We start from the raw sequence: 15,993 nt of genomic DNA, 5'->3' as shown, positions 1-15,993 counted from the left end.
GTTCACTGAGCACCCAAACCAGCCTCACTTAAGTATCCATTGTCAGACATTTTAGTGTCTAGTCCGAAAGTGAGAGAACGTGAACTTGGGTTTCCTTTTTCTTTCTGTCTTCCCTCTAAGAGTGGTCCAGAGGTGCCTGGAGCATGCCTGTCAGTCTTAAAGATACTTTAGTTCTGAGGCGAGAGATCTGAGTATAATTGCAGGTTTCACCCATGTCTCTCACCCTTCTTCCTCTGTTGGGAGTCAGCTTGCAATAGCCTGACTTTCTAGTGGACATTCTTGAGATCCCATTAAAAGATGACTTGGGGATCTTAGGCAGCATCCGAAGAACCAATGGCACCAGAAACTCGCTCCTCTCCTCCATGTGGAGACCGGAAGCACTTGCAATCGAGATGTGTAACTGAGGGTGGTTTAAATCTACAGCCTCTACCTCGTGGGATCATGATAAAGGGAGCTTATTCTAGCATTGCCTGACTTCATCCGGACGGTCACTCTGTTATACCCTGCAGGGTAGTTTCATTACATATATTACAAGGCTAGGATGGTTTAATTTGGAGGTTTCCGAGTGAGGTGGCATGTGTTTCTTAGCAACTGGCAGAAATTAGTGACTTGGTTGGAAGCTGCACGGATGAGCTCATCTCTGTGCTTCAAGGCAGCCACACTGGGGAGGGTGGCTACCGTCCTCCAGCGAGGCTCTGGCGGGGGCGGGGGGGGGGTAGCTACCGTCCTCCAGCGAGGCTCTGGGGGGGAGACTACCGTCCTCCAGCGAGTCTCTGGGGGGGGGTGGCTACCATCTTCCAGCGAGGCTCTGGGGGGGGGGGCGATGGCTACCGTCCTCCAGCGAGGCTCTGCTCTCATCTCATTCAGAGTGGAACAAGGCTCATTTTTTTCACATTATAATATCTCCATGGGCGCACCATTGCTCACCCCTGCTGTAGCTTAGCACGGAAAGCTCACATCTCGACAGGATCTGTGTCACCTTGTAAGCTATATATTCTGGAAGGGGGAATAAAAGAACTAAATTCCCAGCTCATATGCCTTTGTGCTGTATGTGGCTTCGTCAACTGAACCATCTTGGTTTCTGGAATGACTTCGTTTGCATAATCTGGAACCCAGTACTTGCTCTTGGGGGTCCTCGTGTTTGTTGTCTTGTGTGTCTCCTCTCTGGGGAGTCGAAGTCAGAAGTCCGGGATGGGCAAGCAATCTCCTCTGCCAGTGTTGGATACTGGTGAAGTAAGCTTGGTTCTTAATATGCCTCTGGCGTGAAACTTGACATCTGCCGCTGTCCCCTCTGCTTCTGTGCAGGTGGCTCCAGGAAGGAGGTGACTGAGCATTGGGAATGGCTTGAGCAGAATCTATTGCAGACACTCTCCATCTTCGAGAACGAGAATGACATCACCACATTTGTAAGAGGAAAAATACAGGTAGTGGTAGCCTTTTCATTTTGCTTTCGTTGAATGTTGTTGAAATATGTAGTATGTGTGTATAAAATTCTCAAGGATAAAAAAAAAGTACTTTTAAACATACCAAAACCCTTCAACTAGAAAAAAAATCTAAACTTCACAGAAATATTACAAAAATAAGAGCTGTGTATGACCCACCGTCTTGATCTTCCGCCCCGCTTCGGATTCTTAAAGCTAACTAACCTTTAAGAGAGGGAATCCTTCCTCCTGAATCCTTCAGTGTGTGTTTTCCAATATTGATATCTGATGAAAACAAATAGCATCATTTACCAATGTGCATAAATGCATCATTTTTACAGCACTTTAATAGTATATATTCTAATTTTTAAAAAATTAAATTTATTTATGTGTACAAGTGTTTTGTGTACATGTGTGTATGTGTACCATGTATGGACTTTGTGCCCTCCAACATCAGAAAAGGGCATCAGAGCCCCTGGATTTACTGATGCTTGGGAGCTCCCATGTGGGTGCCAAGAACCAAACCCAGTCCTCTGCAAGAGCAGTCAGTGCCCTTAGCTGCCCAGCATCCCCGCAGTCCCGTGTGTTCTAATCTAAACTGGGTTGATTGTACCCTCGATGGCTGTGTGTTTCAGCCCCTAAGGGAACTGAATTTAGTTTGCATCTCTTCAGTCCCCTTCAGTCTGGAACATTTCCTCAGCCGTTCCTTATGTCTATGACATTAATGTTGTTCATTTGTGCACTTCTGGTTTTTAGAAAAGGCTATTTCATTTGAGGCTCTGTCAGATGTCTCTCCGTGATTGAATTCAAGTTCTTCCTTCCTGGAACAGCGTGCTACTTAAGCAATCTTGTGTCCTCCTTGGGCTGCCGTGTCCCAAGGCACGTGATACTTATCTGCTCCCTGCTGGTGTCGTGAACCCGTTCAAAGTGCTGTCCGTTTTCCACTGTAGAATTCATGCTTTTATGTTTACATATTTCTATAGGAAGATATTTTAAACCATAAATAACCCAAATTTTTGTCAAAATTTCCCTGTTGGTGTAGTATCCACTGATTTTTTTTTTAAAAAAACTGAATAGTTCTTCAGGTAAAAGTTTGTAAATGATGGTTTTATTAAATATGAAATTGGCACTGGCAGACTACTGTTAACTACAGATGTTCTTTCAAAATTATCATTTTGAAAACTCCCGTCTTTTTTCATTTCACAATCCAATCCAGAATCATTGACTTCCTTTTGTCTTTTTGTTTGGCGTGTGTGTTATAATCAGTTCAGTCACTACCTGTGCTTTGATAGCTAGGTGCTGTCCAACATTTTGCAACTATAAATTCTGTTGCATTTAGAATCTCATGCATTTGTGCTTGCATATGGTTGAGGCTGTCTGTACCTTGAACTTGGGGAAGTCGAATTGTCAGATTGAAGAGCAAATGTGCGTGCTGTTTTGCAAAGTATTCTCAGTTTCCTCCAGGATGCTGTACCATTTTATATGCCCACTAGTACGCGTGCAAATACCTCCTTCCCCGCAGCTTCTCCAGCAGCGTGGATTCTTCAACTTTCCAACTTCTGCCAACTTTAAGGCAACTTTATACAATGACTTATCTTTGAACGAGCTTGGGTAGCGTTTCCTATGGTAAGGGCCACATTCTGTGTCTATTTATACATGACTGCAGGTATCTTCTGTTTATCTTTTACAAGATTTGGGGGTCTTATTTTTCTTGAATGTTTTGCATATGTGTATATGTGTGTATGTGTGTGTGTGTGTGTGTGTGTGTGTGTAGACCAGAGGATAGTCTGGGGTGTCTTTCCTCAAGTGCTACCCAGCTCTTCTTTTGTCTTTAAACACCGACTCCCTCTCTGGCCTGGGACTTGCAAGGACACTGCTGTCTGGCTTGCGAGCCCTAGGGACCCACATGCCTGTCTCTGGCTCCAGCTGTGGTTTACTGGAGTCTAGGTATTGATTTTAGGCTCTCGTTCCTGCAAAGCAAGGACTTTATGCTGGGCTATGTTCCCAGCACACACACACACCCTTTTTTTAATTTCAGAAAGTCATTTTTCTGGAAAGGTCATTTGCCTTTTGTTGGTGATACACGTGTTGTTAGCTATTCCTCCTGCTTGTCATTTGTCATCAGTCTTTGCTGTTTCAATTATTATGTGCTCGTGAAAAAGTTATGTAGAAAGAGGAAAGAGGACACTGGCTGTTCCTATGGGATTTTACAGCAGCCTTCTGCCAGACCACTCACTAGAATTCCCCTTATTTTGGTTCTATAAAAGGTTTTTAAACAATGTCTAAAAACCCAGGTGCTAAAACAGAATGAATTAATCATTTTGAGCATCCCTCATACACAAAAAGTCACCTTACAACTTTGTGTGGCAAAAATTGTTAGGAGCAGCCGGGCGGTGGTGGCGCACGCCTTTAATCCCAGCACTCGGGAGGCAGAGACAGGCGGATCTCTGTGAGTTCGAGACCAGCCTGGTCTACAAGAGCTAGTTCCAGGACAGGCACCAAAAACCACAGAGAAACCCTGCCTACTTCTCATGCCCGGCCTTCCCTCAGAATGGAGAGACAATCTCCATTTAGAGACTAAGAAAGGGGGAGGGGACTAACACATTGGGAAGGGCCAAATACCACAACGTGTGTGTGTGTGTGTGTGTGTGTGTGTGTGTGTGTGTGTGTGAATAATTGGGAGTTGTGTGGTAAAACTCAGACTCTATGTAATGAATGTATGTGAGTATAGAAATCAGGAGAGTTTTTAATTGTTTCATGTGTGAGGGGCTGGAGGAAAGAGGGAGAAGACACACAGACATCTGACAACACAGGTCACCAGGGCCCATGTCACAGTCCTGCCTCTGATGCAGCCATCTCTGTATAATATAAAAAAAAGATATTGAGGAAGAAGCAAGCTTCTGAGGGAAGGACAAATTATGTCAAGTAGCTTTTCTTCTTGTTACATTAAATATGTCAGGTTAATTCCCCTGAAACTGTTTATGAGGAGGGAATTCCCTTTAAAGCAGTAATGTGTGAAATAATGTCATTCGTGTGCAAATGAGTGGCTTGCCTGGTCACAGGTTGCCCAGTACTTAGGGGGACTAGCAGGTTTATTTGTTATGGGATCTAACTAACTTTTGTAAATTATAAATGTGACAGTTACCTAGACAGGCCACAGGAATTCTAGTGCCATGCATGGCATTTTGCATGCTTACTTCTAGATGCTTCAACTTGTTGATCACAGTGGTCGTATTCTGTGTTCCTATGCAGCCCTGACTATTGTCTACTCTATATAATTATAGCTGTTGGGTTTTTTTTATTTTTTGTTTGTTTTTGTTTTGATTTCATTTTGGTTTTTTGAGACGGGTTTTTCTGTGTATCCTTGGCTGTCCTGGAATTAGCTCTTGTAGACCAGGCTGGCCTCAAACTCAGAGAGATCCGCCTGCCTCTGCCTCCCAAGTGCTGGGATTAAAGACGTGGGCCACCATTACCTGGCTCATTATAGTTGTTTTAACCGAATATAACTCTCCATAATTCATTTTGTCTTTCTAGAAGTTACTTTTGCTTCTAAATTAGCAGGGGACAGGCAGACAAATAAAGATACAGTCACCACTTTAGTTTTCCTGACTTCTGCCGCAGATTCTATTTCTCCGATCTCCTTTAGGATAGAGGTTAGCAGATAAAACGATTAAAACATGGTAATGAACCAAAACTCTTTAATGGACTGTAAGCATAAGTTGTGCCAGAATCCCCCGGGCTTGCTTTCACTCTCACAACTTTTAAAGGCTTATTTTATTATTTTCATTAGGTGTATGTACCTGTGTCTGCGAGGGATCTGTGCCCAATAGCACAGGTGTCTGCAGAGCTGGAGTTACAGGCTGTTGTGAGCCACCTGAGGTGTGTCCTGGGAACCGAACTTGGGTCCTTTAGAAGATCAAGCAGTACTTGCTCTTAACCTGAGTCATCTCTCCTGCCTATTGCTACAATGGCTTTGAAATTTAATGTCCTCATGCTTTAATTATCTGTCCTCAATTATAAAGCTAAACATTTTCTCGTGTTTACCAAGTTTTGGGGTTTTTTGGTTGGTTGGTTGATTGGTTGGTTGGTTGGTTGGGTTTTGTTTTTTGTTTTGTTTTTTAACATGTATTTGCTTTGTTTTGCTTTGTTTTGTTTTGTTTTGGGACGAGGTCCCATTATGCAGGCCTGGCCTGTCTAGAACTTACTGTGTAGACCAGGCTGGTCTTGAACTCACCAAGATCTCTGCCTCTGCCTCCCAAGTGCTGAGATTAAAGCATACACCACAATGGCTAGCGTCTGGTTTGCCAAGTTAATTTTACCCTTCAAGTACACCTTTACACAGTTAAATTTACATGAGCAGCTGTTGCCTAGAACCAGAGTGATTTATTTTGGACTAAGTAGAACCCGTAGAACTTTGATGAAGAAACATTCCATCCTGTGTTCCAGCAACCTGGCCTTCTGGCTGAACATTCACAGAAAAGCCTTAAGGAGGGCTTGGGCATTCGGGACTCTGTCTTTTCCTAAGGGTGGGAAAGTTGGAGGAGGGGATTGATCTATTGAATGATCTATTGATGAATTACATTAGGCTCCAGAGTGTCTTGGTTTTATACTTTCATCAATCTATTCATCCTTAAAAACATGTTTAAGTTTAAATGAACACTCTAGAAGTTGGTATTTAGCATAGTGTTTTTGTACCAAGACATACAGAGCCTTTCCTGTGGTCTGCTGTGTATAACTTAGTATTAATGTGCTCCCTATTCTGACTTAGTAAGAGATCCGCCAAAGAGCAGCAAATAGAAGCGCACTTGAGGTTTCCAGGCTGGAGTTGCCTAGGAAATGCTGATGCTGCTTCCTGTTGCTGGGTTCTCCTCCTCTTAGTTGTGTGTGTCTTCCTATTCACTTCTTCTTCCTTCCATTCATTCTTCCTTCCTTCCTCCTTTCTTTTTTATTTCTTTCTTTGTTTTTTTTTCTTTCTTTCTTCCTTTTTTTTCTTTTTGCTTGGAAACAGTCTCACTCTGTAGCCCAGGTTGACCCAGAAGTTACTCTGTAGCCCAGGCTGACCCAGAAGTTACTCTGTAGCCCAGGTTGACCCAGAAGTTACTATGTAGCCCAGGTTGACCCAGAAGTTACTATGTAGCCCAGGCTGGCTTTGAACTCATCAAGATCCTTCTGAACTCCTCCTACCCGGTGATCCAATGCCCTCACACCACCTCTGGTTGTCTGACGACGCTGTTTTGGATGCTAGCCATACTGCTACCCTGGGTGATGATGGTCAAGTCCACAACTGGAAACTTGGTTTTCTAAACGTCAACACTGTGAAACAGTATAGATTCCTCAATCCACAACTGAGATCATACAATAAAAAAAAAAAAATATGGCTCCTAAAGATATAGTCTCACTTGGGAGCCCAACATATTCTCTTCTAAGACTATCGAACTGAATACCTTTTGATGTTAGGTAATGTAATGTTCAAGACACTAGTGTTACAACTCATATTTAATGGCTGAGGAAAATATAAACAGAATCCAATGTAAATTGAAAGAGAATATTTCAATGGAATTACGTGTTGCTTAGTCTCCCAGGGAGGAGAGGGTGACGGGTGGGGGATGGTCAGGGAAGTGATCTTGTGTTGTGGGTTCAGTTCAGGCTTTGGTAGGACTATTGCTGGCAAGTCTGTGTTTCAGAACATGGCTGTACAAAAGCTGAGTGGGCTGAGAATCTTAATGGGAAGCCACTGTGATAATTCTGGCTTGTGCTGGGGGTCTAGGCGTGGCCCTGAAGGTAGAATAGATTGAAGATGAGCAGTGAAGTTGTGCTCACGTAGGGATTCTACTGTTTGCTCTTAGCTGTGTGTCCAAGACTTTCAGTCGCATGAAAGGTGATGAGAATTTTTGGAAGACTGAGGCCTTCCCTTCTGCCCCCATGGCAGTCCCCAAGGGAAAAGGTGTGGCAATGGATGTGAAATTCAGGAAACCGTTTCAGTGGATGACACAGGGATTTGCCAGTGCTTTGTGTGAGGGGAAAGAATCATAGCTAGAAGGCTCACAGAGAGGTGGGAATTCACTAAAGCAGCCTTGGAGGGTTGGTGATGTGCCTGAAACAGTTACAGGGGACGGAGTGACAGGATCAGAGCCGAGAAGGTGAGAGTTTAGAGGGGACCTTGGGCCGGCTGGGGCGGAGCTTTTCCTGGGAACTATTCAGACCCTGTACAATGAAGGAAAAGCTGGTGCTGATTGGATTCACATGAACGTGACCTAGTGTCTCTGGTGTGACCGCAGTGATGAGCTCCTTAGGTCATTGATTATAAGAATTATGTAGTCAATTTTTTTAATTAACCTTCCTTATTTTTTTCATATGGATGTTTTGCATGTGCAAGTATGTCCCATGCATCATATATGTGCCTGGTGCCTGTGGAGACCAGAAGAGAAGCTAGTGCCCTGGAACTTGAGTTAGGGACAGTTGTGAACCACCATGGGGGTGCTGGGAATTGAACCCCAGTCCTCTGGAATACAAATGCTCTTAACTGCTGAACCCTTGCTCCACTTTCTAAAAGTCAACTTGTGTGTGTGTGTGTGTGCGCGCGCGCGCGCGCGCTGGTTGTGAGGTTGGTGCATGTGCACGGATGTACATGTATAGAGGCCAGAGGGCAACGTTAGGGTGTTCTTCTCAATTGTTCTCCACCTTATTTTATTAAACAATATCTTTCACAGACTCTGGAAGTCTCTAATTCAGCTAGACAGGTTAACCCCAAAGTACCCAGGTCTCCCTGTGTCTCCGTCATCAGAGCTAGAAATTAGAGAAATGGGCCTCCACAGCTGGTTTCCGTGTAGGTTGCGGGCAGTCAAATTCAGGTCCTCCTGCTTATATGGCAACCACTTTACTAGCTGATTCAGGCAGCTATCCTGTCCCTCAAAATTTGTTTTAAGAGGATGTTTGTGGGGAATATGAAGGCTACGCTGGAAGAATGAGAGCCAATAGATAGCCTGAAGGCCAGGAATTGTAGCTATAATGATCCTGTTGTAAGCGTTTATCCTGAGGGACTTGGCCATATCTGGGGAAATCCCAGAGTTTTCACAAGCTCACACGGATACAGGGGACACTCTGGGCCCTGACTCCGCAGCTGTCATCCTCTGAAGTCCAGACTGTTCCAATGAGAGTGAGATCAGAGAAGGTAAAGATTGAATATGGACCGATTTTATGACTACAAAGTCAATCATGGGATCCAAGGGAGCCTTATCTTTTAAAAAATATTTTATTTTGTGTGTGTATATGTGTATATGTATATTTTATTTTGTATATATATGTGTATATGTGTATTTTATTTTGTGTGTGTTTATGTATATTTTATTTTGTATATATATGTGTATATGTGTATTTTATTTTGTGTGTGTATATGTGTATTTTATTTTGTGTGTGTATATGTATATTTTATTTTGTGTGTGTATATGTGTATATGTATATTTTATTTTGTGTGTATATATGTGTATATGTGTATTTTATTTTGTGTGTGTTTATGTATATTTTATTTTGTGTGTGTATATGTGTATATGTATATTTTATTTTGTGTGTGTATATGTATATTTTATTTTGTGTGTATATATGTGTATATGTGTATTTTATTTTGTGTGTGTTTATGTATATTTTATTTTGTGTGTGTATATGTGTATATGTATATTTTATTTTGTGTGTGTATATGTATATTTTATTTTGTGTGTATATATGTGTATATGTGTATTTTATTTTGTGTGTGTTTATGTATATTTTATTTTGTGTGTGTATATGTGTATATGTATATTTTATTTTGTGTGTATATGTATATTTTATTTTGTGTGTGTATATGTGTATGCACGCTCACACATGTGTTACCATGTGTGCCGCAGTGCCCATGTGGAAGTTAAGAGGACAACTTGCAGGTGTCTGCCTCTCCTTCCACCGTATGGGTCCTGGGGATTGAACTCGGATCATCCGATTTGACAAGTGCCTTTAGCCACTGAGCCCAAGGTAACTTTCTTCTCTAAAGAGATGCACAAAAAACAGTCTTTAGGGAGTTGCAGAGGATTTGGCTAGCAGCTAAATGGCTTCTCAGGTGACCAGAATGGATTTAGATTAGCCCAGTTGCTTGCTATGCAAACATTCTATCTCCTGCCCAGCTGTCCAAGAATCTTGTGTCTAACTGACTTCTCTTCCTGTATTCATCTGTTTCCAGCTCCGATGACTCCTGAGGTAGGGGTCTCCGGTCAGATATCCATTAGTGATGACAGTCAGTCCTTTCTCCCCTGACCAAACAAATGGCGATTCTTTTTTATATAAAGGCAGAACTGACCTTTATGATAACCCTGTCATGATGCACTTAATAAAAATTATGTTGGCAAAGGCCTTTTATTTCCTTATTTTAAGACAAACAGCTTCATTCCTAGTGAACATAGGAAACAATGAGCACCAATGGATGGGCAGTAAGATCCTTGGAGAATCTTTTAGTGCAGAAATGCTGCTGGTTAATTGGCTAAGCGATGGGCAGTAAGATCCTTGGAGAATCTTTTAGTGCAGAAACGCTGCTGGTTAATTGGCTAAGTGCGAAGGCTCTTGAGAAGCAGAAACAGGTGGACCACAGTGAATCCAAGGCCAGGCTGGTCAGCATCATCAGTTCCAGGCCAACCTGGGAGCTAACCGGAAGCTTAGAATCCGATGGGTTGCCTTGGAAGGGAATTAATCTTTAAAACAAATCCGGTCTTAAACGTGTTTTGCTTCCATCTCTTCGGCGGCCGTCATAATTCTACCCGTATGCTTTGTCCCCAATCAGGGCATCATTGCGGAGTATAACAGGATCAATGACGTGAAGGAAGATGATGACACCGAGAAGTTCAAGGAGGCCATCGTGAAGTTCCACAGGCTCTTTGGGATGCCCGAAGAAGAAAAACTTGTCAACTACTACTCTTGCAGCTACTGGAAGGGGAAGGTTCCCCGGCAGGGCTGGATGTACCTCAGCATTAACCACCTGTGCTTCTCCTCCTTCCTCATGGGCAGGGAAGGTGAGTGGGTGCGCTTCATGGGAGCCTTTGGGACATCCACGGAGGCTTTCCCAGAACTCATAAACCAAGTCAGAATATCAAAACCATGTATGTAGAGGTGAGTCGAGATCTTTTCCTGGCTATTTAGTGAGCGAATTCCGTTATTTTCAATTCAACAACTGCAAACACATAGTTCATTGAGCAGTTGAGGGTCACCAAAGGTATAGTTGGCATGACTTCAGTCTGTAATAATTCTGATCACAGAGTTTATGTGATACACGTTATAACTAATAAATGAGGCCACAAACACAAGGACCAGGAGCTCAGAAGAGTTTGTTGGGAAGGTTGGGAGCAGGGCTGTGTGGTTACCCGATCTGGAAAAGCACTAAGTAGTGTTGACCGGACCTTATTGCCTGTGCTCAGCCAAGCTGGTGATCCGGTGGGTGGACATCACTCAACTGGAGAAGAACGCCACGCTGCTTCTGCCAGATGGGATCAAAGTGAGCACACGATCCAGTGAGCATTTCTTCTCCGTGTTCCTCAACATCACCGAGACGTTCAAGCTGATGGAGCAGCTTGCCAACATAGCCATGAGGCAGCTCTTGGACAATGAAGGATTTGAACAAGACCGGTCCCTGCCAAAACTCAAGAAGAAATCTCCCAAAAAAGTGTCCGCCCTGAAACGGTGGGTAAGAGGAACTGTAGAACTCAGGGAGGGAAAACCTTTCCATCCGCGCAGGCCCTGAGTTCTGACCAGCTCCACTTCCTGAGCATGGGTACAATGGGAAAAGACGGCCTGAGCCACCCCTGGTCAGTGAGCGAGACAGGCAGGATGGGTTCCTCCACCACGGGGTGGGATCTCTGCTAGCGTTAAGTACAGCGGGCCCAGGATGACCTCATGTGACCTCTCACCGAGCTGCTCTTTGCTGGGTTCATGGGTTATAGACAGGTGCACATTTCGTGCAGAGGGATGGGCACATGGGGGCAGCCCAAGAGAGAAAGACTAAGAGCAGGTCAGAGGTCAGAACACGGGCGGAGAAGCCGCAGGGAAGCCGTAAGGCTGTGTGCAGAAGTTGAAAGGATTGGCTCAGGACACCCCAAGACCAAGTTCTCGGCACAAAGGAGATTTATTTTCCCCAGAGGGACAGAGGACGGGAGCTAGAGGACGGGGGAGAATGGGACTGGAGCTGGGGAGAAGGAGCAGGTGTAGGATGGGAGGGAATGAAAGGATTGCCTCAGGATAGAGAGGAAACAGACCTGGTACGGAGGAAAAAGGCAGTTTATAAAGGTACAAGAGGAACTCTGTGTTAAGATGAGGTGTTTAATTTTGATTGGTCATGTTAATTAGGGTAGCCACAAGGGGGCGTTTGACTGCTGGACTTGGTAATCAGCCTCAGGAATTATAAGTGTCCACAGAAGGGAATAGGCCTGGGTGGCTAGCTTTAGGAATATAATCTAATACTGTTGTTGCTGTTGCTGTTGTTGTTTTAGCAAGGCGGAGGGAGTGGAGGAGAAGGGTAAGGCCTGTCAGAGACACGCTTGCCGTGCTCGGGTCGACTAGAGTCCCTTAGAAGGAGTCAGGGGAGAGTGTGTCCAGGGCATAAGGAAGGGCAGTTTTGATTGCATTGCATGGAGTTGCCTCCAGGACATCAGGATGGAGGTCGTTCCTATAAAGTCCATGCGGTTAGAAAGAATGGAACCCGAAAGGAGGTGGTTAAGATGTCTTTGAGGTTTCACGTGGGGTTTGACATCCTACTGCACAACAGATTTATTAATTATATTAATGAATTATATAGATGGCAAAAGTCAAAGGCAGTTAACAGAGGAAACATCAAAGGCAATTGACGGAGAAGGGATGGATTTTTTTTTTAAAGTTTGGAAAATCTTTGATGCTGTGTGACCTTTTCCACAGAGACAGGAACCAGTGCCCATTCATCCCAGATATGACAGACCAGAGAAATGATTCACCCAAATCTAGCTTAGGGACCAGTGAGTTATTGAGGTTGCCTCCAGGAGCCCAAGTTTGTCACTGAGAAGCCCACCCTGATGTGGCATCCACTCCTGGGGACGCCTGCGTCACCTTCACTGAGGTGTGGCGGCTCAGCCTGATGGAGGGCCTTCTCCCAGCAGTCGGTAACTCCTAAAGCCCCTGAAGGCCTGGTGGATGGTGCGTGTCTCTGCAGGTCCTAGGCCTGGGAAGGTCATTTCTGAGGAGTCTCCCTCCTCCCTCCGTGAGGGGGTGTTACCAGGCAGGAGATAGTGGCTACAGCAGCAAACAGGCTGCATGCAGGAATCTGATGGGAATACTTCCTTGGTGAGGGTGGGTACCCTGGTTAAGGCTGAGGATGGAGCTTAAGAAAACAGTCTTCAGTGAGATCTCTAGGAGGGAAGAGATGCCCGATGCATGCAGCTCCAGAGCCAAGGAGGACAGAGGTGATTTTACAGACAGCAGAGGGAGGTGGGGGACCCTTCTGCACTCCCCTTCTTCGCTGTGGGAAGCCAGGTGGAAAACTGGGCCTTGGTAGGCACGGTGGGCTGGAAGCCTGAGGGGAAAGGGTATCATCAGAGGCCTCAGGTGAGATCTAGAACTTGATCCTAGGTCTCTTCACCTGTCCTATAGTTCAGGATGGAGCGTGACAGCCAGCAGACCCGCTTCGCTGTTCGTGATGTCATTAGGTCTGATGTCATTAGGTCTTCCAGGGCTACACAGACAAACTCTGTCTCAAAAAGCCAGTCTTCAAAAATGACTCTGGATAAAAAAAAAAAAAGTCTAAAAACCTCTTTAAAAATTCTTGAGTTATTTAGAAAGAGAATGAGCTTCCTTCCTTGGTCTTAATTTGTTCAAGATTTTTTTTTTTTTTACCATTTAGCTATGTTAACTGTAAAATGGTTGGATGTAGTAAAATGATGCTGTACTCTGAGATTGCGAGGTGGAGTTCCGCCAAGATGCAGCTACGGACGGGAGGAGCGAGTCTCAAAGACTGAGAGGCGAGGGCTGGGACCAACGGGGCCATAGTGGGAGGCACTGGTGCATCTCTCTTGGTGACCAGAACTGTAGTTACTGGTTTGCAGTGATCTGGATGCCAGGGCGAAGAGTGAGCGGTACCGTGCCCTTTTCCGGCTGCCCAAAGATGAAAAGCTGGATGGCCATACCGATTGCACCCTCTGGACTCCCTTTAACAAGATGCACATTTTGGGACAGATGTTTGTCTCCACAAATTACATCTGCTTCACCAGCAAGGAGGAAAACCTCTGCAGCCTCATAATCCCACTCCGCGAAGTAAGTGTCAAGTGGAAATCATATTTTAGGACATCCATTTATAAGGTTGTTGTCGGTTGTCTTCATCGTCTCTGTCTCCTTTGAGCAGGCTCTCTCACTGAGCCAGAAGCTCACCGGGTCAGTTAAGCTGGCTGCCAGTGATTGCGCTTGTCCCCAGCCCTGGTGCTGAGGCTGGCCAGATGCAGCCATGCTGAGCTGTAGGCTGGGCGGCATTCAAACTCCGCTCCTAACAGTGTACACATCGAGTGCTCTTAGTCACACCACATTGCTCCTGGTTCTTCTTCTTTCTTCTTCTTCTTCTTCTTCTTCTTCTTTCTTCTTCTTCTTCTTCTTCTTCTTCTTCTTCTTCTTCTTCTTCTTCTTCTTCTTCTTCCTCTTCCTCTTCCTCTTCCTCTTCCTCTTCTTCCTTCTTCCTTCTTTCTTCTTCTTTCTCCCTTCTTCTTCCTCCTCCTCCTCCCTCTTCTTTTTCTTTTTATAAGATGTTTTTTAGTGCAGTGCAGAGCTGCAAGCCCTGTGTTTCCCAGTCAGTCACGCTCCGGTCCCTCTCAGAAGCTAAGGTAAGCAGAGCCTTTAGACCCCCTATGTGAAGAGCCCATGGTAAAGCTCTCTTCCACTCTGCTGCTCTTCTCTCTCTTTTTAAAGTGTTATCTGAGTAATCAAATTTTCTCTTTTTTTCCTGTATTTTAAGAGTAATGCATTATTATCATAGCAAATTTGCAAAAGTCAGATAATCAGAAGACAAAGTTCCCTCCTAGCACAGCTTTTCCTGTGCATTATTATATGTGTGTCAATAATTTAGACAGAAATGTAGGGGAGTTTTTAGTTTTACTTCATCCAACAGTGAGTATCTTTATTTTCCCAAGTCATTAAATAGCTTTCTACAATGTAATTTTAGTGACTACATATTATTGCATTAAATGTATGTACATAACATATTCACCTATTTATCTAGGGCTGTGCCCCTTCTCTCCTGCTGTTTTCCCTGTCACGTGTATAAATTTCCTTACACTACAGCTTACAAATTCCCTGAAGCTGAATTGGCCAATCACAAAGAACACAAACTACCACACAGTTGACAGATTCAGTTCACTTTGGCATAGGTTTAGCTAATCAATATTCAAACATATGTGGAGGCCTGGATAATTGGCTGGGGGTGAATTCAGAGGTGGGGGATCAACTACATTTACACTTAGTGATTCATATTTTTTCCTGAAAATTCACCTTGATTGATAAGTTTTTCACTTAGTTCTAAGCATAGTTTTCAATTGTGTGTGTGTGTGTGTGTGTGGGCATGGAAGCCACAGCACAAGTCACAGCTACAATGCCCTGGCTCTGATGCTCTTCCAGGGTGGAACTCGGGTCTCCAGGCTTGCAGCGCAAGCCCTTTACCTGCTGAGCTTAGCTGACCCCTAGCATGATTTCCTTCGTCAGGTTCTGCCTGGACAGTATAGCAGTTACCCAGAGCGGCAAGGGAAATGCACTTTGGTATCAAGAATGGGCGTCGTTATCCAACGTGCAGATGAAGTTTAACTCTGCCCAGACTGCAGACCTCTGAGTAGAGAAAATGCTAGCATTAGATAGAAAGTTGGCGCTATGATGGACATGCTACTTCATGTTTGCCTTAAGATTTTTTTCCTTAATATGCTAAAAAAGAATCATTTTAGTACATTTGTGTTTGTTTGGGGTTGATAAAAACCTTGTTAAAAACCATCAGCATTGGGCTTAGGAGACAGCTCTCAGTAAAGTACTTGATGTTCAACCATAAAGATCTGAGTTGGCTTCCTTAGGACCCAGGTTTAAATTTAAGCATAGCAGTATGCTCCTGTTGGTGGCAAAGGCTGAAGGATTCCTGGCGCTCCCTGGCCAGTCAACCTAGAGAACTGGTGAATCAGTGAGCAACCCTGTCTCAAAAAGTAAGATAGAAAAGTGATTGAGGGAAGACATTCAGCACGCGCACACGCGCGCACACACACACACACAGAGGCAGAGTCTGCAGGTGTGTGGGGCTTCAACTGAGCCTTCTATATCGTGTCTGCTCCAGAACAAGTCCTTGAGAGCGCTCGCTGCCAGGCCTTGGCGTCTATGTGACGCACCCAGTGGACTGGTAGTTTTTTAAAGCCACCCTAGCCTTTGCTTAATGAAAGGAGCCTGCACTGGAGCTGCTTCCTCTCTTACTTATGAGGCCACAGCTAGGAGTCCTGTCTCCTTCGGCTCCATGAAATTTTAATGAAAAACGGGAATTTCTTTTCAGTTCTTGGCACCCTTGGCATCTGGGGCCAGTTAT

At 44.4% G+C, this 15,993-nt stretch overlaps 1 protein-coding gene across 1 annotated transcript in view; it reads left to right on the top strand.

Moving 5' to 3' along the window:
* Positions 1-15,993, top strand: part of Tbc1d9 (TBC1 domain family member 9) — a 109,816-nt gene that overhangs the window by 59,062 nt on the left and 34,761 nt on the right. The window contains exons 3-6 of the mRNA XM_057753437.1: positions 1,306-1,424; positions 10,222-10,450; positions 10,853-11,114; positions 13,502-13,709. Coding sequence (XP_057609420.1) covers positions 1,306-1,424; positions 10,222-10,450; positions 10,853-11,114; positions 13,502-13,709 — 818 coding nt within the window. The remainder of the gene's footprint in view (positions 1-1,305; positions 1,425-10,221; positions 10,451-10,852; positions 11,115-13,501; positions 13,710-15,993) is intronic.

Source organism: Chionomys nivalis, chromosome 21 (genome assembly GCF_950005125.1).
Source record: "Chionomys nivalis chromosome 21, mChiNiv1.1, whole genome shotgun sequence".
In the NCBI taxonomy this organism is placed as follows: Eukaryota; Metazoa; Chordata; class Mammalia; order Rodentia; family Cricetidae; genus Chionomys; species Chionomys nivalis.
The sequence above is the reverse complement of the archived record's forward strand: the minus strand, read 5'-3'. Positions and strand labels throughout refer to the sequence as shown.